General features: G+C 51.6%; 7 protein-coding genes across 7 annotated transcripts; 1 reads left to right on the top strand and 6 right to left on the bottom strand.

Moving 5' to 3' along the window:
* Positions 1-42: 42 nt before the first annotated feature.
* N0V89_000216 (uncharacterized protein) lies at positions 43-3,469 on the top strand (the record flags this gene model as incomplete). The annotated part of the gene is made up of 4 exons (XM_056209040.1): positions 43-854; positions 994-1,019; positions 1,378-1,749; positions 1,800-3,469. The coding sequence occupies 4 exons, from the start codon at positions 43-45 to the stop codon at positions 3,467-3,469; spliced, it is 2,880 nt and encodes a 959-aa protein (XP_056075862.1).
* Positions 3,470-3,744: 275 nt separating this feature from the next.
* Positions 3,745-4,476, bottom strand: N0V89_000217 (uncharacterized protein; the record flags this gene model as incomplete). The annotated part of the gene is made up of 1 exon (XM_056209041.1): positions 3,745-4,476. The coding sequence occupies one exon, from the start codon at positions 4,474-4,476 to the stop codon at positions 3,745-3,747; it is 732 nt and encodes a 243-aa protein (XP_056075863.1).
* A 1,410-nt stretch (positions 4,477-5,886) lies between these two features.
* Positions 5,887-6,285, bottom strand: N0V89_000218 (uncharacterized protein; the record flags this gene model as incomplete). The annotated part of the gene is made up of 2 exons (XM_056209042.1): positions 5,887-6,002; positions 6,066-6,285. The coding sequence occupies 2 exons, from the start codon at positions 6,283-6,285 to the stop codon at positions 5,887-5,889; spliced, it is 336 nt and encodes a 111-aa protein (XP_056075864.1).
* Positions 6,286-7,462: 1,177 nt separating this feature from the next.
* N0V89_000219 (uncharacterized protein) lies at positions 7,463-9,063 on the bottom strand (the record flags this gene model as incomplete). The annotated part of the gene is made up of 2 exons (XM_056209043.1): positions 7,463-8,630; positions 8,729-9,063. 2 exons carry the CDS (start codon positions 9,061-9,063, stop codon positions 7,463-7,465), a joined length of 1,503 nt encoding a protein of 500 aa, XP_056075865.1.
* A 1,081-nt stretch (positions 9,064-10,144) lies between these two features.
* On the bottom strand, positions 10,145-13,429 carry KLP1 (Kinesin heavy chain; the record flags this gene model as incomplete). The annotated part of the gene is made up of 4 exons (XM_056209044.1): positions 10,145-10,891; positions 10,950-13,121; positions 13,184-13,286; positions 13,425-13,429. 4 exons carry the CDS (start codon positions 13,427-13,429, stop codon positions 10,145-10,147), a joined length of 3,027 nt encoding a protein of 1,008 aa, XP_056075866.1.
* A 709-nt stretch (positions 13,430-14,138) lies between these two features.
* Positions 14,139-14,477, bottom strand: UBC2 (Ubiquitin-conjugating enzyme E2 2; the record flags this gene model as incomplete). The annotated part of the gene is made up of 2 exons (XM_056209045.1): positions 14,139-14,262; positions 14,314-14,477. 2 exons carry the CDS (start codon positions 14,475-14,477, stop codon positions 14,139-14,141), a joined length of 288 nt encoding a protein of 95 aa, XP_056075867.1.
* An 832-nt stretch (positions 14,478-15,309) lies between these two features.
* On the bottom strand, positions 15,310-17,318 carry N0V89_000222 (uncharacterized protein; the record flags this gene model as incomplete). The annotated part of the gene is made up of 3 exons (XM_056209046.1): positions 15,310-16,386; positions 16,447-16,606; positions 16,657-17,318. The coding sequence occupies 3 exons, from the start codon at positions 17,316-17,318 to the stop codon at positions 15,310-15,312; spliced, it is 1,899 nt and encodes a 632-aa protein (XP_056075868.1).
* Between the last annotated feature and the right edge of the window lie 5,481 nt (positions 17,319-22,799).

The following is a 22,799-nucleotide window of genomic DNA, read 5'->3' on the forward strand; positions in this document are numbered from 1 at the left end:
GATTGAGCCCTAATGTCCGGACCCGAGTCAACAACACACCCAATGCCGCAAGCGGCGACCCAGTCTGCGGTACCTGCCGCCAATCAGCAGGCACAACCTACCCTTGCCGACCGTATGAAGGAATACGAAGCTTCTTTCGACTTCACTCTTCCACTCGCAGTGCCTACCATCTTACGACTCGATGGGCACACGTTCTCGCGGTTCACGGCGAATTTTCACAAGCCGTTCGACCAGCGCATACATGATGCGATGATATCCACGTGCGTCGACCTTCTCAAATACTTCAACCAGGCAACAGTAGCATACACGCAGTCAGATGAAATAACACTCGTGTTCCCCTCAGGCGTACAGAGCTTCAATGAGAGAGTGCAGAAGCTGAGTAGCCTCGCGGCGAGCTACTGCTCTGTGAGGTTCAATGCGCACCTCGCTGCATTGCTGGCTGCAAATCCAGAACCGAAGGTCAAGGGCGCTGCTTACGATGCGCTTGGTACTGCGCACTTTGACGCGCGATTCTTCACGGTACCGTCGGTTGAGGAAGCGCTGAATTGCTTGCTCTGGCGATGCCGCGGAGACGCAATGAGGAACTCGGTTAACGCATTCGCGAGATCGCTGTATTCGGACAAAGAGTTGCACAAAAAGACGGTCAAAGAGGTATTAGATATGCTGCGAGAAGAGAAGGGCATCGAGTATGAGGACGCGGTCCCGCGCTGGGCGGTTGAGGGGAGCCTGGTCAAGTGGGAGCAATTTGAGCATGAAGGCGTGAACCCAAAGACTGGTGAGAAGGCAGTTGCGATACGGACGAGGACACGAGTGGAGGATCGAGGGGTGAAAGAATTCTCAGATGGTAACCTGAGGTTGGTATCGCATAAGTTTTGGTAGGGCAAGGCGGTCATCAGGACTGCTTGTGGTGCATCGCTACGGCGACAGATGAGCTGTCATGCCGCATGCTGCCAGCTTATACTGTATTGAGTGGGCCGCGCAACAGTTCCACAGAAGCACTGAGCCACAGAAATCCTACAGTCGAAAGTCTCAGCCAACATTTAATGTCCGAAGACGTACCCTGAAGCTCACATTTTGAGAATGTTCCTGCCTGTTCTGACATGACATATGCGATTTCTTTCGTTCCTCGTTCACCAGCCACATCTGCTCTTAAAATAAACGTCGCTACAACACAATCCCTTCTTGATTCGCGTCCGGTGGGACATTATTCGTGGGGGCTGCGCGCTCTGCGACCTCATCTAAGCCGCATCGAGCATGGATTGGTTGCCTTGTGTTCCACCTAAGATCCCCACCCGCTAGGCTAAACGATTATGCTGACATGAAGCCTCCCAAAACTGCTAACGCCCCTCGCGCTTCCGTTCCATATCTTACCCTGAGGTTTGGCCATATTTAACCTGCCGCTCGACAAGATGGGCTACACGCGGCTTGATGAAAATATTCAGCAGCTGCCACAGGAGCGGGGGCTGCACCAGATGAAGAGCTATTCAGATTCGCGTGCGAATTTCGAGAGTATACCACAGGGGTACGGAGACGACTTTCAGCAATATACGGGATATGACCCGATGAACACCCAATCCTACGCGCCACCCACGGGTCCTCCGCCTGGAAGCCCAAAGAAGGGCCAGCCCAGAGAAATCCAGGAATACCATCGACAACTCCCTTCAGCGAAAGTATGGGCAATGAATAGATTGAGATCGTTCATTCTTGTATTCGACATTGTTTTCCACTCATCGCCTTTGATGTTCATTGGTACGTTCTGGCCTATTACATACTGCCTGCGAAGCTAACACTCTCCGAAGCACTCGCTTCGATCGCCGCGCGGATTGATGGCAAAGAGGTGTCTCAATATGGAGAACATCTCCAACAAGCGCTCCTCCTCTCGCCGACTATATTTCCTGTAATATTTGCTGCACTAATGGGAAGGTGCTTCAAATACCTAGGCCTATTCCTTGCCGAACGCGGCACGACCCTCGGCCGCCTTGAGCAGCTTGTCGGTTCAACATCGCTCTTTTCTGCGCTTGAGCGTCAGATATCGTTACGTGGCTTTTCAGTGGTCGGCTACATCCTAATGATACTTTGGCTCCTCTCCCCGCTTGGAGGCCAATCTGCGCTGCGCTTGATGGGAGAAGAAACCAATAGCGCCCTCTCGAACGGCACCGTTCAGTATTTAAACCCGGATACCATCATGGACACTGCCATGGGCGCGGCAAGCGCTATCAACAGTGCCAGAAGCGTATTTGCACCAATATTTCTTGCTTCGTTGCTTTCCAGCTCGAAGTATCAAGATACTTCGATGGACCTTTGGGGTAACGTTAAGCTGCCACGCTTCTCAACCATCGAGAATAGTACTTCCGATGAGTGGAAGACCGTTCAAGAAAGTAACAACACGAACATCACATATGCATCGCTCATCGGCATCCCTGTCGCTCAGCTGGACAAAATCGGAGCGAGCAACTTCTCGGTCAAAGCACGACAATGGGATGTAGCCTGCGACAAGAACGAAATGCAAGGAGGAAAACAGGCGGATTTTGGCGGCATGGACGTCTCGACTTGGAAGGTCGCTTACACTCCCGTCAACAGCACATGTGATAACTGGCCATGCTCCATCAGCTTCAAGTCCATGGCCAACAACGACGCCGAAGACGAGGATTACTACAACTACACGGTTGCGAGCTGCAAACTTTCATACGACATGTACGAAACAAAAGTAGGCTGCAAGGGCCGATCTTGCACCCCGACCGCAATGAGGAAGATCGACCTGCACACCGGTGTGAACTACACCAAGGGTTCCGACTCCTTTTTCCGCAACACGCCTTCCCAAAACATCATGTTGAATCTCCCTCGAGTCGACAACCTCGGCGTAGGCTCCGTGGCCTTCCGCGGCAGCACGAACGCCGAGAAGTGGATGGCTGATCCCACAAACTTCGTCGGCCTAAAGACATACGTCCAGCTCTACGAACTCAGCCCAGACGTGCTTTCCAACCGCCTCACTATCCTCTGGAACTCCTTCTTCCAGTCCACGTACGCAATGAATACGCTAGGCGGTAACCTCGACCAAACTTTCGACAACATCACTCAGTCCGCAGACTCCCAGCTCTTCAACGGCACCGCATCCGCGGTCTCGACGCCCATGCCTAGCGTCTGGCATACGAACTGGAAGTGGTTCACCGCCCTTCTCGTGTCGTCGATTATCCTCCAGATCGCAGCGTACATGGCGCTGTTCTTCAAGTACTACACGTGTGTGCCGGACATTATCGGGTATGCGAGCAGTATGACGCTTTTGAACCCGTATGTGCCCACGCCGACTGGGGGTACGACGTTGCACGGATTGGAGAGAGCACATATGCTGCAGCATATGCGGGTCATGATAGGAGACGTGTGTGCCAATGAACCTGTAGGTGCGGTGGCCTTTGCAAAGGCGGATGAAGGCAGGGTTGCACGACTAAATAGGAAGAGGTTTTACGTGTAGGGCTGTGGGTTTCGGTTGTCGGGCTGGAGTTATGCGATACCCAGATATATGTTTTTCGTGTAATCTATGTATATACAGATATTGAAGCGCCGTCTTACTATGCATTTCCGCTCGTTTCGTTGTATAAAGAGACATGGAACCGCCCAGGTGGAAGCTCAAACGCCGAGTCAAGCCGCCTTATCAATATCAACGCCAACGAATGATCAACTCCAAGGTCGTAAAGTCGTTATATCTCAAAGCCGCCGTTACGCTGAAATGCAGCATCAGTCAAATCATCAATACTGCAGCCACTGAAAGTCGTTATGTGCAAGAATCATGTTATGTCCTTCGCCCCACACCACGCCTTCTATCGCGAATTGGAGCGACCCAATCTGGATCAATGGCGATAGAAGCCCACACTGGGTAGCAGCAAATGCCCCGAAAGCTTTCGCATTCGCCTTGAGCGTAGTCTGCATCGTTTCAAGCAGGTCCTCTGCTTCTTCCGCGTCCACGTTCACACGACGCTGTTCCGCCCGCGGTACCTCCAGGCCCGGCACCATCGTCGTCGGTGTGCGGAAGTTCAGGACTAGATTCTCGGTATACAAAAGATTGAATCTTGGATCGCCGTAAGAAAGAAGATTCGCTAGCGTCTTGAGCAAAATGGCAATATAGTCGAACAGTTGCACCGCGAAGCTTTCGGGTACGTCTTCAATCAAGTGAGTCAGTTCGTGATCGTGCGGAGACTGGAAGTGTCCTTCGTAGTAAAAGGGCTCCCGGATGCGCAGGTCCACATTGACAACGAGCGAGTTAATGGTGGCAGATAGTCCAGGAAACCATACCCACGTCAAGGCGAAGTACGGCCGGCCGTGCGAGAATGTCATGTCCAGTTCGTAGTCTAGTTGCTTGGACGCCGCCAGATGTTGTATTGCTTGTTTGAATTCGAAGTATGTCTTTCGACATGTCTGCAAGAGGCCACGGTAGCTCCGAAGCGGCAGACGCTCTTTAACATATATTTCGGAAACGGCCATCACGGCTCGGAAGTGGGGTTCGAGCTCCTCGCGGAGGAGGATATCATACACAACATTGCGAATTTCCAAAGGCAAGTCCAAGAAACCAGTCATGGTAACACCACAACAGGTAAGGAATCGATGCCGTGACGGCAGGGATCGGGTCAAGTGGCTTGATCGGACGCAGGGTTATCGGTAGGGAGCGGTTGGCGGCAAAGAACCGCTGTAGACGCACTCTGGGCCCTTCGAAGCGCGGAGAATCACCGCGACATGATAGGAGCGAAAGTGTCCAAAACGACAATGGAGGAATGCGAGGACATGCGAGATGTCGCGCAATCGGATGCCGACTGGAAGCTGAAGTTTGGACAGCCGGTCTGTGCACGAGACATTGATCGCTGCTGCACGTGAGACGCTATGTCCGATGCAATCTGGTGTCTCATCTGGACCAACGGGAAAACCGCGGCGCGCCGATCGCTTGCCTTAACGCCCGAGGCACCGTACATCGTACATCAGATCGTTCTCTTTCAGCACTTTCATCATGTGCTGGAAAACAATGGTCTTGGAAAAAACCTGTGATTTGACATGACGAGGATGTTGAGTGGTGATGCCTGGGACGGAGTCGTGGACGCGAAAGGGGCTTGATAGCACTGGGAACCTCTTCATGCCCTGTTCGGAAGGAGCACTCCATGTACGCGGTAGGAGCCGCCGACACTAGCCCTATGTAGCAGCTCCGCCACGCCTCATCAATCCATCGATCGCTCTCACTCAACTTCGTTCACTTTCAGTACGCCCATCGGATTTCATCAGCTCGTGGGACGGTCAGCATCCGAAGACATCCAAGTGACTAATCACATGTAGAGGTGCTCGTGTCTTCGACATGCCTCCAGCGGCGTGCGAAACGATGAGGCGTGTCTCCCATTCGCTTGAGAAGAGATTAGCTTTCACGTACGCGTTGCATCCATTATCTCTCAATTAACCATCTATATCGCTTGGTTCTCGTTAGAAGAGGGTTGAGGGCACCTGCTCAATGAACTGGAATCTATAGAAGACCCGGACTTGTTTTGCATCACGCCCATAGACTACACAGCATTATCTCATATTGAAGCTGAGGTGGTGGGAATTCACGTTTCCGATCGGTGTTGATGTCGGGCTAGTTCTTCACAGTTTTGGGGACGAGTATTTCGTGAGGTAAGTTCGCGAGGTAAGTGGGCAGGTCCCCACGTCAAATTGGTATCGAGCATATAATCTGATCTTAAACATTCATAGCAGGTCCATCCAGCAGAGCCCAGAGTCGTAATTCGTCATTGCGAAGGTCCAGCCTCTTTTAGATGTCCACCATGTCCGTCAGCTGCACGTCCACCTGGACTCGAGCATTGCAAGTTTCCTTATGCGGCTCCTGCACCGGCGGCATCGCATTGGTCTGTGAGATGGTCAGTCCCAGTTCTCTACGGATACTGCAGCCGCGAATCGTGACATACCTTTCTGCGAAGTGCAATCCGCAAACGCAACATCCTGACTACCGCCATTCGCGAGGTTGGCGCACGCGTCTGCAAGGAAAGAAAGTCAGTCTAGTCCCCACGGATTGGACTTCGTGCTGGCGGGTAACATACTGAATTGCTGATCGCAAGAACGCTGCACCGCCGCGGCGAGGTTAACGAAAGTAGCACCTGCTACAGAGAAGGGGCGCTTCGCATCGCCAGAGTCCTCGATAGGCGTCGCGGCGACGCCACCCAGGGCTCCAGTGAAGGTCTGCGCGTTGCTCTGGCGGATAGCAAGGGCGTTCGTGAGCGCAACGGCGCTGAAAAGAGCGAGAGCAGCGGTGAACTTCATTTTGATGGATGGAAAGATCTAACGCTGAAAACTTGAACTTTTGGGTTATAGAATGTAAAGCTAACGACCGGCGTTCGTAAAGAGCGATTAGAAAATGAATGTAGACTCGAAAGTGGTAGTGAAAGATGGACTGTCTCCTCTAGCCGCGTACCACACAGCGCTTATATACAATGTCCAATGCATCATGACACCATTTCGATCAGCAGTCGCCGCGTCACTGAGATTATGAAGTGGTGCTGCTATGCAGATGCAAAAGTTCGTGCCTGATCATGCCTGAACCTGACTGAAACGGGAAGCGTGCGAGGACCCCTGCCGCGCGAATCGCTTGTCGCACTGGTAATTTTGCCGGCACGACGAACGAGGAATGGTGTTCTGAATATGGCTATAGTGAGATGGGTTAAGGCGGCGGGTGCTGCGCAGTATGTAGGATAGCCCACTTTGACTGAGCGTGGGGGTCACGTTGTGTTGTCACCTGTAAGAAGATACTTTTTGCCGGCCACCTTCATTTCCAAATTGTCTTACTGTCGAAGAAGAGAAGCTGGACTGAGCGTAAATGGTATTTCATTGCAAAAAGGTTATCGTGCAGCAGTTTCGTCGTCAGCATGTCACTCATCCACTGATATGCTGACCGAGTATCTCGACTGCAAAATTTCCTTAACGTTGCATCCTATGCTTCTTAAACCATTACATCCCCCTCATAACAATCTCCGGTGCAAAGAAGTATGTCGTGGGAAGGAGCAATATGAAGCCATTCCGCGAGGCTAATGATACATGTCAAGCAATCGTTCCACACGCTGTATTGGACCAACTCTAGACGCAGAGTTGTTATGTCGAGCTTGTCGTCGATTCTAGCATATACTCCGCTGGGAGAGTGTGCACTTCCCATTGGGTGTGGGACTGAGCTTCCGACATAAGACGACGTCTAGTCGTCGTAATTGAAGTCCAGTATGTACGGGTCTCCGAGGTAATTATCGCCTGATCCATTGGAAGATAGACCGTCTTGCGCATCAATCGGACGATGGTCACGCCACCAATCCCAGTTGTCGAAGATGCAGGGAGTCGAGCAATGACAAGAATTAACCCTAGGGTTTTTGTAAGCATACATCACAAAGTAGATATTCTACACGCGAGCTATGCCTCAGAATAGACCAGGGGGCATTCGGGGCTAGTCATATACTCACGTCGTCTCATATAGGGAATCAACCATATGAGCGGCTTCGCCCATAACGGCTTTGCGTATCAATTGCATCTCTTCGGCCATATCGTGCACGACCCCTTGCTTCTCATCGGCAAAGATCGTTTCCCACATCGCACGCGTACTGTGCTTTACATGCCCTGAGACGACAATCCGATTGAAGCGACCCCTTTGGATTAGGTGCCGGATTTGCCCGAGTAGTGTCCTTAAGTACCAGTCAATTGAAACTTTGTAGCACATTAGAAAAGAATGTCTTTCCTCATGAACTTCGTCGTCCCATCCCGCGAAGTGAAACTCTAGGATTTGAATTGGGGGTAGAGCGGCAAGGAAATCCACTATCATATCAGCGGCCTTATCGTAAGCCAGGCCTTTCGAGGGAAAGATTCGTGCATAGGTGTAATGGTCCAGGTACAACTGAACACGGCCTAGTGCTCCCAATGAATAATGTGCTTGATAAGTTTTGATCAGATCCAAGCACCCTTTCGTCTTCCATGGGTGTTGCCAGTTGAAAACATCGACGCGTTTAGTGGTGAGCTTCCATTGGGCACAGATGACCTCTTCGTGTACCTGTTTGTTGACGAGTAGGGGTACAAGATGAGGGTATGACGATCTATTGCCACACATCTCCTTGTTTCTGAACACCAGAGCCAAACGATTGTCTCCTTCACAGATCTGATCTCGCTCCTGAAGCAATCGGCCGGAGTTTGAAGGAGCAATGAGTACCGATAAAGAATCTTTTACGTCGGTGTTCCTGTCTGTGGCAGCCGTGGAGCCGCCAAGCCACCCTATTTTCTTGCTCGTTGGAAGACAATGAGTCAGGTCTTTAGACACAGTGTCCATCATGAACAGCTTAAATGAACCTGTCTTTCCCATAGCGTACAGATATATCATGTCCCTGATTTCCCTGGGCAGATCGAGGAGCCGAAACGTCTTTCCGTTGCGTGACCAGGCTTGTGTTTGTTGCTGCGTGAGTTCTGTTGAGTAGTAATTGAACCGAGGCATGAAGGTAGATTGCAGCCATTGCGAGAAACAGACCCATTGGTATCCGACGTACACTTCTATCTCCGCAAGCACGTTGTCGTCATCGTTGTAGGCACTCTGAGAGTTCATGCGAATGGGCAACATCTCGCTTCCGTTGCCTGTTGTGAGTCTATCAAATACAACGTCAGCACTCACCCGACTACCTAGTATGATCACGAGTAACCATGAAAACTGAATCTCTTTCAAGTGTCTTCCATGCGTACTTACGCGACGTTGAAATCCACATCATCACCCCAAGCGCCCTCACCGATCTTGCCGCCTCGCAAGCCGACGAGCCGTACGTACGAATTCTTCAATCTGTAGTTTTCCTGCCCATGGGGAAACCAGTTCTTAGTTGTGGATCGAAAATACGGGAAGTGTTGCTGAAAACCGAGTTTCTTAAAGTGCCGCGAACAGCGGAGATGCGCATCTTCGCAGATGTCCTTGTGATACTGGGCACATAGTTCTTGAAGGCACCGCTTGGCTTGCGCGACCGTGGCAAAGTAACCGGCAAGCGAAAGAGGCAGTGGTTCGAACGCGTACACGGCGGCGTCACTCGCCATCGTGATGTAGTGTGGTGGGTCCGAGTCGAGGCGCAATTGTGGATGTTATTAAATAGAGTGGAAGTAGAAGAGGCAGGAGGGGTGGACTCAGAGCGCGACAAAAACTGACTCATACGCGCGAGGACTCAAAGCAAACGCCAACGCCGGATCTCAGTGAAGGTGAAGGCGGGTCGGTATACTCCGAAAAGCTCAGTAGCTCCCGAATGTGCTTCAACGATGGCGTTTGAGCTGTTTCCTTGGATCTGGTGGACGTAACCGACAGAGTGTCGCTCCGTCATGCCGGTCCAAGTTAGAGATGTTTGTACTATAATCGCATACTCACCTTATTTAGCACTAAATACTGCGCTCATCATTACGTTCTCATGTTGTCTTGGAAGGCAGTCATACCTTCGAGTCAACTCCCTTACCCGACCACAATCATAGACCCTATACGCCACCCTACACAACTTCCCCGTCCCATGGTCGCTCAATCCCTCTTCAACCGTCACCTCCCCACTGATCGTACATCAAGACTTTAGTGAAACTGTGGCTGCGTAGGGCACTCACTTTTATAGATTATGGGATCGGCAGAGTATGGTTTCGTTGCGTAGTAAGCTTCCCCGCAAGAAATGCATGGGCCCCTGCATAAATATGGAGCGAAAGAGGTAGTCTACACAAGCGGTGAGTAAACAGGTAGTTACGCAGGTCCCATCTCCACTTACACAAGGACCTGACCATTTGCCAACGTGCAGGCCTAAACTTGTAAACAACTGCAACCACGTTCACGATTCCAAAAACTTCGATAATGATAATGGAAGATGGCTATGACAAAGCAAATAACACTAGTCTTGGGATATAAAAGCTACCTGGCAATCCATCAATCCACCCAAACTCCAAGTATGCATCTAATCGCGTCGCATCGCACAGCGTGATAGTCTTCATGAACGCATTCCCGTACCGAAGGTACTCAGTCATCTCCTCATTACGAGACAGACGACCAACCAACAATTCCACTTCTTGCTCGCTCCGAACGCCTTCGCCCAAAGTTGAGATAAGGACAGATTTCCAAGATGCTGATCAAATCGCTATGTGTAAGGGCTGCCTACCCCTTGAAGAACCAGCTTGTCCGCTTGCCACTCTGCTGGGCACCAGCTTCTTGTGCTTGCAGGTTGCTGAGTACAGGAAGGACGGGGCCGTCTTGGATGGGACCGCCGCCGCGAATGGGTTTGGCAACGCGCGAGCCGACGGCGCCACCGAACGCGAAGGAGGCGCCGGCCGTGGGCGATCCAAGTCCGCGAGTGGAGCCTTGCTTGGCGGCTTCGAGACGCTCTTTGACGGCGGTGAGCTGCGCTTCGAACCTGGGCTTCTTATTAATTTCTGTCCAGCCTTTCATTGTAGGAGAGGAGGTGGTAGATATAGAGTCAAAGGGATCGCCGAGATGAGTCGGACAGATTTCCTCCGGGTCTTCAAGAGTTGTAGGATAAGGAGATAAGGGGATGGGGTCTTCGAATCTTTTCTTCTTGGGACTTGACGGAAGGAAAGAGAGGACATAAGAAACCTTGTCCACATACCGATGGTTTGCAGCGGTAAGCTTCTCCTGGCTGTCTTGCAGGAGCTGCTCCAAGCTTTGTATCCGCTCGTTGCGAGCGATGAGCTTGCGCTCCGCGATAGCAACTTCCTTCTTGAGGCTTGAATTCTGCTCGACGAGCTGACGTTGGACGACGGTGAGCTGCTCCAAGTTGCGCTCCAGGAACATCATCTTCTTTTGCTGGGCGCGGTTGTTCGATGTCCGCAGGACATTGTTGTACTGCTCGCGCGTTTCGTCTAGCGAGATCTCGAGCTCCACGACCTGTTTATCCAAAATGGTTAATCACCGGATCTTTCATCAACGCAGAAGGAAAACTTACCCGTTCACACCTATTCTGCAGATCCCGCATCAGGTTCTTCTTCATGTTGTCGAACTCGGCAATTTGCTGCTGAACAGATTTGCCGTTGATGCCGTTTGCTACGCCATTAGCAATGGCACCACTCTTGATGCGCTGTTGCAGAGCTTCAATTTCAGCCACCAACTCTGAGTTCTTCTCGGACTTGTGGAGTAGGTCCTCCTTGAGCTCCTGGACAAGTTCAATGTTGCCTTCTTGACGGGACTCGTAAGCTTCAGCAAGTCGGCTCTTGATCTCTTCCTTGTCCGCTTCGGAAAGATTCTTCTCGCATAGCTCTTCGTAGGATTGTTGCAGGTTCGCAAGGCGTTGTTCAAGCGCTTCACGTCGCTTGTTGTGCACGTCGTCTTGATCGTTTCGGTTGTTAAGAGACAGCTCTGCTTGTCGCACAATACCCTGTGTTTCGACGAGCTTCTCGCGCAGTTCCTGGATCGCATCAGGTGCGATAGCCTCGCCGGACGAGCTTAGCTCCTTTAGGGAATCTAGCTGCTTGATGATATCTGCGAGGGTCCGTTCGTTATCGCTGAAGACTTCACCGCCAAGATCGAACCCTGCCATCATTTGTGCCATGGCCTCGGCCTTCTTCTTCTTCTTTTCATCCATTGCGGCAGTGGTCTCTTTTGCATTCATACGCGCATCCAGAAGCTGTTGTTTTACGTCATCAAGCTCAGCTGTGAGTTCTGCGTTTGCGTCCTTGAGACCGTCCATCGTGATCTGTCCTTCCTTTCCTTCGAAGTTGAGCTTCTCGATCTGCATCTTGAGCTCGTTCAATTCTGTTGCCATGCGCTCGGTATCCTTGTTCGATTTGGAATCACGCTCTTTGAAGTAGGAAAGCTCCTCTCTCGCAGCCTTCAGCATTTCATTGGCCTTTTCAAGCAGACTTTCCTTCTCCGCGACCTGGTCCTGAAGCTCGTTTTCTCTTCTCAGAAATTCGTCTTTCTCGTCTTTGTCGAGGGGAATACTAGGTGTACCAGCTCGCTCAATATCCAACCTTGAGTCCGGTCTTGATGGTGTCTCTGAGTTCTTTGTGGCATCTAACCTCGAAGGCGTTTGTGCGCGTGGTGTGGTGGGTGGTTTCCTGCCTGTTGCACCGGTTTCAAGTGCTGGTATCCACCGCTCTTTAGGAACCGATTCACCCCCTCGCCAAAGCTGAACCTCGCCTTCAAGCGATGAGATGTAGCCTTCGAACGTCGTAATTTGGCCTTGCGCTTTCTTGAGCATTGCTTTAAGCTCTGCGGGACTGAGCTCCGCATTGACCTTGGCCTTGTTCTTGATCGACTTCGCTCGCATACCGAACCGTAGCGTACTGAGCGTCTCAGAGTCGTTGTAGCTACTCGGTGAGCAGTTGATTATTAAAGTGGTCCGCGAGTTACCACCGAGCGATTCTTGCAAGATACGGGTGAGCTTGGAATCTCTGTAGGGAACGTGCGAAGATTTTCCGTCCGTCAGCGAATTGATGACCATGCCGAGAGCACTTAAACTCTTGTTGATCTTCTTTGCCTCTTCCAATGTCTGTCCACTTGCGCCAGTCTTGCCTACTTTCTCGGAACCCGCAAGATCGACCAGGAAGAGCTGACCACTTTTCATCGATCCAGTGCTAACATTCTTCTGCGAGACCGTGATGACGAAGATAGAGTGCGATCGCGAAGACTCAGCGTTCATGTTGGTTGCGGAGACGGCTCGAGCATCTCCACCTCTTCGCATGACTTCGTAGACCTCCTCCACACTCGAAACGTAGACTTCCAATAAACCCTTGACATATACACCCCTGTTCTTCTCTTCGTGAACCGGTAAATTGTCATTCTGTGGCACCAAAAGATCTCGAATCCGTTCCATGTAGATTTCCATATATGAGACTCTGACGGTATATTCGATGTCGCTTGCGGAGGACAATATGCTGGCGAAGATTTGCTCGACGATGCGCGGGATGATACCTTTGCCCACCTCGTCCTCGATACCGGTACCCATCATCGTATACGATTTGCCGGCACCCGTCTGACCGTACGCGAACACGGTACCGTTGTACCCGTTGAGAATATCGTCTACCGTGGGTCGGATCGAGTAGTCGAACACGTCGTTCTGCCTCGAGGCCATATCAAAGACTCGGTCGAACGTGAAGGACCCGGAGGCCTCTTTCGACTAGTTCCCATGACTGTTAGTAGAGAGTTCCTGGGAGTCAGTTGCAGCTATCAGAGGCGTACCGAGATTGAGCATGTGTCCTCATCCTTGAATTCGACGATGGGCTCTCCACCGCTGGCGATTTCGATCTTGTTCTGAGGGCGGAAACGCGCCACCACTGCACCACTCCATTAGTACTCTATATGATCGGGGTTGCTTCTGGGGGAAATAGAGCAAAGCGCACCCTTTATGGTGTTGGAGCTCCTGCGGTCGTTTGTTAGCAAACATGGCCCTCGGAATCACCTCACCGCCGAGTACACTTACGACATGATGGGCAGCACAGTTTTGCTTTCGGCCCAGCGGCCACTCCTTAGGCGTTCGTTGCGCTCCTAGCTGCAGGCGTTGTGCGTGCGTGCGTCGCTGCGGGCTGCTGCTGTGGTACGTAAAGGCGGCGGTTGGATTCGAAGGCCTCGGCGCGGTCGCGGTACAGCAGGAGATTGGAGGCCCCGCTCGCTATTAGGGGAAAAACAGCCGCTGCCTGTTTCAGGATAGCGCAGCCCTGCGAAATGACGGTAGAGGGATGATTTAAGCGCAGAACATGCAGTAAGAGAGGGCGTGTGCAAGGTGGTCAAGGAAGACGAGTCAACAGCGTGCGTGTGTTGATGCTCTTAGCGCGATTGCATCCCCGCCGCGCCCAACGTGACATCCCAGGGTTCACCAGCTAATGGGCCACGCCTCGCTGGCAGTCCAAGCCTGACGGTATGGTACGTCACACAGCACAAATACACAACGACAGCTTCAAAGTAAACGTATTTCCATGCACATCAATGAGGCACAACGCGCAGATGACGCCAGTTCGCCATGTATCGACTCGAACAAGACCTTAACGCCTTCGCTATGTGAAAAGAAGACCCCGAACAGCCCAGCCAAGTCAAATGTTGCTTCTGCTCCGATACCAGATAAACTCCTCTATGCATCGTGCCAATGTCTTGTCATCGTATGCCCATCAAGTAGTGCCCTGCACTGCGCGCCTACGCGCTAGTCGTCCCAGCTCTTCTCTACTGTCTCGCGCACGCGCTTCGTGTACTCCCTACGGTTGTCTTTGTAGAGGTTCGATGCTTCCACGTTGGCTGGAGACGAGGTATTGGGGTCGTTAAGCAAACTGTCCGCCATCAGTATGAGCAGTGTTCCGCGACAACACAGACTATCCTACCTCTGTATACTCGTCAAGATAGCCGCCACGTCGTAGGTGGGACTCCATCTATTCTGCAGAATGTCCAAGCAAAGCTCGCCTGTGCCGTATACATTGGGGTGGAACATCTGGCTAATGAACTTGACGCCAGGCGGCTTGTTCGGGTATGCCTCTTCAAAGTGCATGACAAGCCGAAAGGTCCCCGTCTTCGAAGGGTGTGTCCGCGGGTCCGATGATAACAGCGTTCCTGTGACAGTGTGAGCGTCGTTATCCGGAGGTGGTGTCGCGTGCGGGGCCGTCTACCATGTCATGACATTGTCCGCTATGGGGGATGCAGAGACGCCGGCGGGTGGATCGGTTTGCATGCGCTGTAGTGTCATGTTAGTCTTGCTTCAGAGCTGCACGTTTGCGACGGCCGTTTGCTGCGGGCGGGACTGCGACGCTCGGGTGGCGCACCTTGAAGTCTCGCATCAAACGACGACGAGCAGCGGTAGACATGTTCTTGTTCTAGTCGTCGGGAAGAAACTGTAAGAGTGCGAGTTAGTCTAAACGGTCCCTCGAGTCGGTGCGGGTTGTACGAGATGCGTGGAAGTTATGCGCTGGTGTGGCACCCTTGACTTCGAAGGCGCGGCGGGATGAGCGCCACGTCACGTGCGCCGATTGTGACACTAGCGTGAGCACTTAACGGCTGGAGCCAATGCGAAGTGGTGCGAATGTCAATTTCAAATTATTATTCTCGCACAAGGAACGACTGAGTACAAACAGTATGCGGTTTACTGGGGACTATTTAATGATCTGTAAACATGTACATATCGAACTTTGTCTCCCCCTAGCATCTTTCTCAGAGAACCGCTTGAACGCTACAAGCCTGAATAATTGCATACTCATAGAAACAGCAAATGCAAATTATGCCGAGCATCTGTCCCACTGTGCGAATGCCAAACGCCAACCACAACAACGTGACTCGTAAGAGATATGATGATGATGAATGAATACAAGAACGGGACAAGCTGCATTTTACTCTCCAGCTGCACCAGCAATGCCGTGGTGAGTTGCGGCTGCTGACTTCTCGCGACCAAGGTAGTCGACGACAGGGAACCGCGCACGGCGCTCAAGGTCATCGAGGGGAATGTGAGAACGGATGTACCGGTCCTTCTCCACGCCAGGAGGCTGGTAGTCCCACGTCTCCTTCCGGCCAATTTGCAATGCGCTCCAGCAGAGTCGGCGCCTGCGTTGGGCGGCGAGCACATCCTGATGAATTGCAGCGAAATCCCACTTCTTCCTCGCTTCAGTGTTGAATGCTGCAAACGTCTGCGCGTGCTTCGATGAGGTAGCCAGGTTGACCAGCTCTTGAGGATCTTCTACTAGGTTGAAGAGTTGGGGAGGGTCAACAAGGGATGTGGTGTACTTCCAAGGGCCACGTCGAATCATGTAGACCGGCGTAACAGTGCCTTCGCCCATATATTCGCCAAAGACTTCGTCTTTCCCAGGCTCGTCCGAAACGAGGTAGTTGTACAGACTTTTCCCGTCCACAGGCAGCACAGCGGAAGCATCGCCACCTGCTAGATCCACGAACGTAGGGAGCAGATCCATAGTCGACACCGATTCAGTGACCCGCTTGGGTTCGAACTGGGACGGGTAGTTAATGATCATTGGCACTCGAGCGCTGTTCTCGAACCAGGACATCTTGTACCAAAGATTGCGCTCTCCGAGCATATCACCATGGTCTCCCGAGAACACGATAATAGTGTTCTCATCCAGGTGGCAGTTCTTCAGAATTTGGACAAGCTTTCCGATTTGATCATCGACAAACGAACACGCACCAAAGTACGCTCGTCGAGCGCGGATCGCGGCTTCCTCTGGGATCGGATTGTCCCAGAGATCCACTGTCTTCATCAAGCGCTGTGAATGAGGATCTTGATCTTCACGATCCATGCGAACCTTTGGTAGAGGAATGTCGACGCCTTCGTATCGGTCCCAGTAATCTCGAGTCATGGTGTAAGGGTCATGGGGATGTGTGAGAGACACCGTCAGGGCAAATGGACGGCGAGTGTTAGGATCTTCACGAGCCCAATCGTAAAGGTATTGAGTAGACTAGCAGAGGGCCGTTAGCAGGCTGCTTTATGAAGCAAAGCTCTTCGGCGGTGGTCTTACCTTGTACATCACGTCCTCATCATAATCCAACTGGTTAGATCTGACACATGGACCGGCCTGCATGACCGAAGACATATTGTGATACCACTCTTGGCGCTCCTCGGGTTTGTCCCAGTTGACCGTCCAACCCAAATCACCGGGGTAGATGTCGGAGGTCAACCTGTTCGACATGTCAGTGCCTGTGCAATGGCTTCCATTGTCGTCACATACCTGTGCTCAAACCCGTGAAGCTGATCAGGGCCGATAAAGTGCATCTTGCCTGCAAGAACGGTCTCATAGCCCTCGCGGCGAAGGTAATGAGCGTAAGTAGGAACGTCAGGGTTGAGGACGGAAGCGTTGTCGTAACCACCGATTTTGGATGGCAACTGTCCAGAGCACATGGTAAATCTGGACGGAGCGCACAGCGGCGAGTTGCAGTACGCAGAACCAAAGACGACACCAGTCTCAGCGAGCTTGTCGAGGTTCGGAGTCTTGATGACCGAATCAGGGTTGTTCATCTTGAGTAAAGGGGCAGCCATTTGGTCAGCCATGATGTACAGAATGTTCGGCTTCTTGGTAGTGCCATTTGCGCCTGCATTGGAGGAGGCAAAATTCTTTGATTGCTCTAGGAGCGTTTGAGAAGTAACGAAATGTTCCCGACGTTGACCTGCAGAGATGCCGTTGCCATTCGCAGACTCATGACCAGAGTGACCATTGCCATTGGCAGAAGGTGACGAAGAAGAGAATGAAGAAGTGAAAGAAAGGTTGGAACCAGCAGGCGCTTGAGCCTCCAGCGACACTGCACCCTCAAGGCCTGACCTCGGCGCCTGTTTCAGCACTTGAGGCGAGAATAGCTGCGAATCCTCCATGGGCAGTAGAAGACTCGGAGCCATTGTCGTGAGCCTGCAGCCGTGAGCGGCCAGGTGTTCGTTGGCAAGATAAAGAAGAGTGGCGGCAAAGAGGTTGGGAATGAGAACCACGGTTCGCGTGGTCCAGAAGCTCGGTCGAAAGATCCGCAGTGAGTTGGAATGCAAGAGGGCTGAGGGAGTTCACAGGTGAAAGATTGTGGAAGAGTGCTGGAGTCGCGTGCAGACACGTCTTTTAGGGGTTCTGTGGGATTACTTATGGAAGCGACCTTGTGCGTGCCCTCCTTTCGGAAGGGGCGATTGCGCCATCGCCCTAGCACGCAATTCACAGTCATTGGGAGCTAATCCGCGCTAACACGCATCCTCTCTCCCCCACAGCGTCGCCTCCCCACATGCTACGCTCTGCATAAAGGCGTCTGATTACCTCGTTGGAACGTCAAGTGGCCGCTGTGCTGGCCCACCTGCACGATCCTCTGTCAATCAGCTGCTCTCGTGACCGATGACCGAAGACTGTGGCCGCTCGACGCCGACCATCGCAAAGTCAACGCGAGCAACAGACCAGTCACACACTCTTCTGTCAGCAGGTTTCGTACACTACTTGACGCATTGTGCCTTCCAGTCTCTCGAGCACACAGCCAAATTGCTCCTAATCTTGTGATTGACTCGTGCGGCCATGAAAGCCCGGTCGAGTGCCTGAGTAGCATTACAAGGTCCTGCAAGAGATATGATTACAGCACATTAGCGTTGGGCACTTATCTCGGTATTGGTCAGTGCTGTCGTCGCAACGGAGCAAATGAAGCCTGAAGCGGTCGCTGGTCAAAGTCTGAACACGGAGTGAGGTAAGAAGGCTGGGCATCCGCTAACAGCCGCCTAGCGATCCCATTCGCCGCGCTCCTTGCGATTGCTCAACCACACATGCCCGTCTTGCCTCCTTCAGGCATCACCCAGGGCTTCCGACATCGTGGCAGCTACACAGGCCCATGTCCTTCGCCTGCCCAATACTTCTGTCATCAGATGTCGTGAAGACATAATGGACTTTTCGGGTCATCCAAAAACTTCCGGACCGGACCTCGTGACCTACATGCATGCAGGGTTCCGAGCTAGACCTGAAGAGGCAATTTGATTCTGTCTCTGCAAATCAAGACTATTCTTCGCCTGCAGGTCGTCCTAGCGCGGCTCATGGAAGAACTTCCATACACCGACTCCTCCCAGCGAAAGACCTTGTGGGCTGTCAGAAACGTCTCAAAGCGCTACCTGTACCGCAAGCTTGTGCCTGTGGAAAGTATATAAAGATGCACTTCCTGCCTCCCGGAAGGAAGTCAGGACGCCACACAGATACCCTCCCATCGGCATACCCGTTCATGCAGACAAGGCGATCGCAAGAGTTGGACATCCGACAGTACACCGTAGCCTTGGCTCACTAGTCGCACGGGTTGTCTCGTCTCGCTATCGTTCGACAAGGGTGCTCTTAAGCCACTTATCAAAATTTTGCCGGTCACAAGCCGTCTCGACCAGCAAACAGTCAACCGCTATCAGGCTGTATATCGATCAGGAAACACGTCAAGTGTATCCTTGACTTGAGACCACTCCCGTGGCGCCAACACATCACGGCTCGTCGGGCTTGTCGGCTCGTCGCGAAGTGACACATATCGCACTGCCGCTTTGCATCGGAGGCTGTTGTACACGGAGAACCGCGAAGAGAACACGAGCGTTAGGATCCCTGTGCAGAGTGGCAATACGGCTAATACTCAATGTCTTCGCACTGGAGTTGTGCTCAGGAGTGTGTTGTAGACCCTTCTGCTCTGTGCCAAGAGATATTGAAAGCATACAACATTCACAGCAATCGCCTTAGAATGCGAAAATTTCCTGACCCTTGTCTCCCAACAATTAGAAAGTTCCAGTGAAACAATGACAGCAGTCGCCACGGGTTTTTTGCCTTTCTCAGGAAATTGCGTCCACGCCGAGCTCAAGATATCGAGGACCCCCACATACGCTAGGAGCGCCTCCCATCGTACTCTGGCTGCACTTGATCAGAATCTTACAGAAACGTCAGCTCCATTATTCAGACTCCACATACGCTAGACACTACGTCTTCTGATCAATCCGGCTTCGGGAAGCCAAGCGTTGCACAAGCGCTAGGCAGCTGTAAAAGAAGTTATGAAACTGCCAGGCTCAGTCTTGAAATTCATCGCCGGAGGTTCGAAAGAAACAAAGACAGGCCAACTTTGGAACTCATCAGAGACTTACCACGATTAGTAAGGGAGTTCGACTTGCATCGATTTCCATGGTTGTAGCCTTTGACAAAGGTAGAAAGAAAATTGACGAAACCACGAACTTCGCCACGCGGTTTTCCCCACATACGCTAGAGCAGCAACAACAACATCTCTTACGCTCCTCGGAGGCGGCATGTCCGGACATGGAAGCCTGGACTCTCGCGGCCGCGTCGGAATCTCGATGTAACCAAAAAATAAAATTCTGCCTTGCTGCAACATGCAGATCTCGAGGTCGTGCACATGACTCTCAAGCACGAACATATACTACCGAACTTGTAGTTGCATCCGCTCCCGATCCCTTCTTCCAACTAACCACAAGACGTTACCTGAATACTTGAGCTGTGACTGCAGCCTACCATTACTGAGGTACATAAGCGCCACGCAGACTAGCGTGTCGATCGCTCGACCTTGTGTAGACCACCAGAAACTTACGTCGTGGGATGGACGCGAGGAAGATATTGCCTATTACGACTCTCATGATAATCTATATAAAACCTCTTTCTCAATTTCCAGCTCTACATTGAAATGATAACGCAGGTTTCGCACAAAACTGCGGATACAATGTTTTGCTTCCTCGTCCGCTCCACGTTATGTGCCGTTGAGAGTAGTCCACTGTGAAGTTGAGCAGCTCCATCTCAGCCGGATTTATCAAGGACAGCAGCGCGTAGACACAATTCCCCGTGTATATGGCTCGGTGCCGTGTTGATTCGGAAACAAATCTCTAAGATTGACATACCGCGTTGTCTTCAATCCCCAATGCCATCTCGCTCTTCGGTCAAACAGCAATTGAGCCCCAGCAGCCCACAGATCCCCAATTTCCTTGGATTGAACAATTGCTTTGAGTCTCGGTCTTTCTTGAGGCCCCATATTTGGAGGCAAAGCATCTCGCTTGACGAAAATCCGAGCGAGCGCTTTAGTGTTCAGTCTCAGTACGTCGAATTGTATCCGCAAGGTCTTTGCGAGCACGAACTCTCGCAGAATACACGCGAGCTACCCGTACTCACGTCTCCAGAGCGCCAAAATATTCCTCTGCTGCACTGTCGGCTATAGAGACACAACTGTTAGTGCTCGATAACGCGCATAGTCGCGCAGCTCTGGAAATACTTCTCCGATCAATGAGACCTGATAGTTGCGTCCTGCGGTGTTGGACTAATCGATGCATAGAGCGTCGAACCACAGCATCGCAAGTTCAGGATCAGGTCTCATTTTTTGTAAGACGAGCCATAGATTTGATCGTATGTATACTGGTATGCCGACCAGAAGAATGACCTGTTCGTGCGATATATACCCTATGTGTAAGATACGGCAGTCTATAACGCATGTTTCTCAGTATCGGTCTATTGAAATGTGCAGGATACTATATCGTTCGAACAGGAGGAAGGATACTAATCAGGCTAATACAGTTCTCTCTGTTGATGAATCAGTACCGTATTCTATGGAAGTGCGTCCGGGCTGCCCATCCTGCCAAGTGCTACAGTCGACGGTAGATCGAAGTCGGATCCTTTTGCGGTGTGACAATTAATGTCAGGAGAAAAATTGCTTCATTTGAAAACTATCATGTTCCTATTTATCGAAACCAGGCAAACCCTACTACAAGGCGAAGAAGAAACTGAGCGCGCACTATGACATGAGGGGTAATGCGGTGTAAGCCATGAGGCTGAAAGTCTAGGCTCCGAAGGACATTCATCCTCGCGTTTGATTGGATAAATTCATGTAGTAGTTTTGAACGTTGCTGGACCTTTTGAACAGAAACCGATTGCATCTGGCTCAACTCTTCTACAGCAGCAACGTTGAGCTCTTTGGAGCATTTAGAGGACCGTGTCACGGCCGCGCCTATCTACGCTCGCAATACTCTGAACTTGTACGCAAGGCAAATGAATTACCTCATTGTCCATGTTAAGACACCACTACAACAGCGTCGATAGTAGGCTTGGTCTAAATAACCTCTCAAGGCTTCTGTCCTCTTGATCGCTATGCCTTTGCGAGGTATTGTAAATGCCACTGAAAATGAGAATCGAAGGAGCATGTACAATGGAATCAGACAAGCCCGGCTCAACAGGTCTGTGCGATTGTGCGACAACGCCACTCTCCACAGGCGACAAAACGCTTGAGCGATCACACTACTCCACAATCTTCAAGCTCCTTGCGTACCGCGTATTCTGATCTTCGACTTCTTGTGACCAGCATTCGGCCGTGCTGAGCGACACATGACTAAAGGTCTAAGAACTGCCGTCGAGGCGCGGGCCGCAGCTGGTCACAACTTCACACAATGGGATAGGTTCTACGTAAGCTTAGTCCAGCGATAAAACCCCCTTCATTAACAGTATTAGTTCATTACCAATCGAGAAGGACATACCTTACACAAAGCTCACCCAGAATGGACCTGGAAACAAGTGCCAGCCAACTACAAAGAACAAATCTGGCGCCGCGTCAATATCGAATTGGTGACAGAAGAGGTTCCTGCGGTTTCCATGGAGGTCTTACATTGGCGCATGATGATATGCGTTCGTGACATTAGGGGACGGTCAATCCGAGGTACACAAGCCATGTGGCTACTAAGACAGGCCTACACTAACAAATGTAAGCGAGCAAGTGTATTGTATCTCCCGTGGCACAAGGGCGCACTCACGACCGCGCGGAAGACCATGAAATCCCAGATGTTCACCTTGAAACGACCTCACCATCATCTACTGCATCTGAGGCTCGAGCTGAAGACGTGGAGCCAGGCGATAGGCGCACCAATGATCCAGACTGGCATTATAATGATTCAGAAACGTTCCTAGGCACTTCAAGTGTGGTTTCGGCGTTAGCACGCCCATACGACCCAATACGGGATATCTGAGTGGGTTACCTCAGAGATACATTTTCTATCGGGGCCGAAGGTTCGATAAACCGTGCAACATACGTCAAGTTGTTGGAAGGACCTCGTGCTCTTTTTGTACGTACATAATCGAACATATGGTAGTCACTCAGTCATCAGTATCTCCTTCCGACACTTTCTAACCTCGAACGTTCTCCACTTCACTTCTTCCAGTACACCCATTTCAATAGTATTGAGGTAGTTTGGACTTCGGTGGCGGTGTCGGAGCTGGTATGGCACCGCGGATCTACAGTAGCGATAAGACAAGGCTGATAAGGATTGATTTGCCATATCCGCGTGCAGCAGCATTGCATTCCAGCGCCTCACGCGCTTGGCTTGTCGTGGCCCTCACTACGCTATGTTACACAACAACTT

Source organism: Didymosphaeria variabile (assembly GCF_027946475.1).
Source record: "Didymosphaeria variabile strain IMI 356815 chromosome Unknown scaffold_1, whole genome shotgun sequence".
Classification (NCBI taxonomy): domain Eukaryota; kingdom Fungi; phylum Ascomycota; class Dothideomycetes; order Pleosporales; family Didymosphaeriaceae; genus Didymosphaeria; species Didymosphaeria variabile.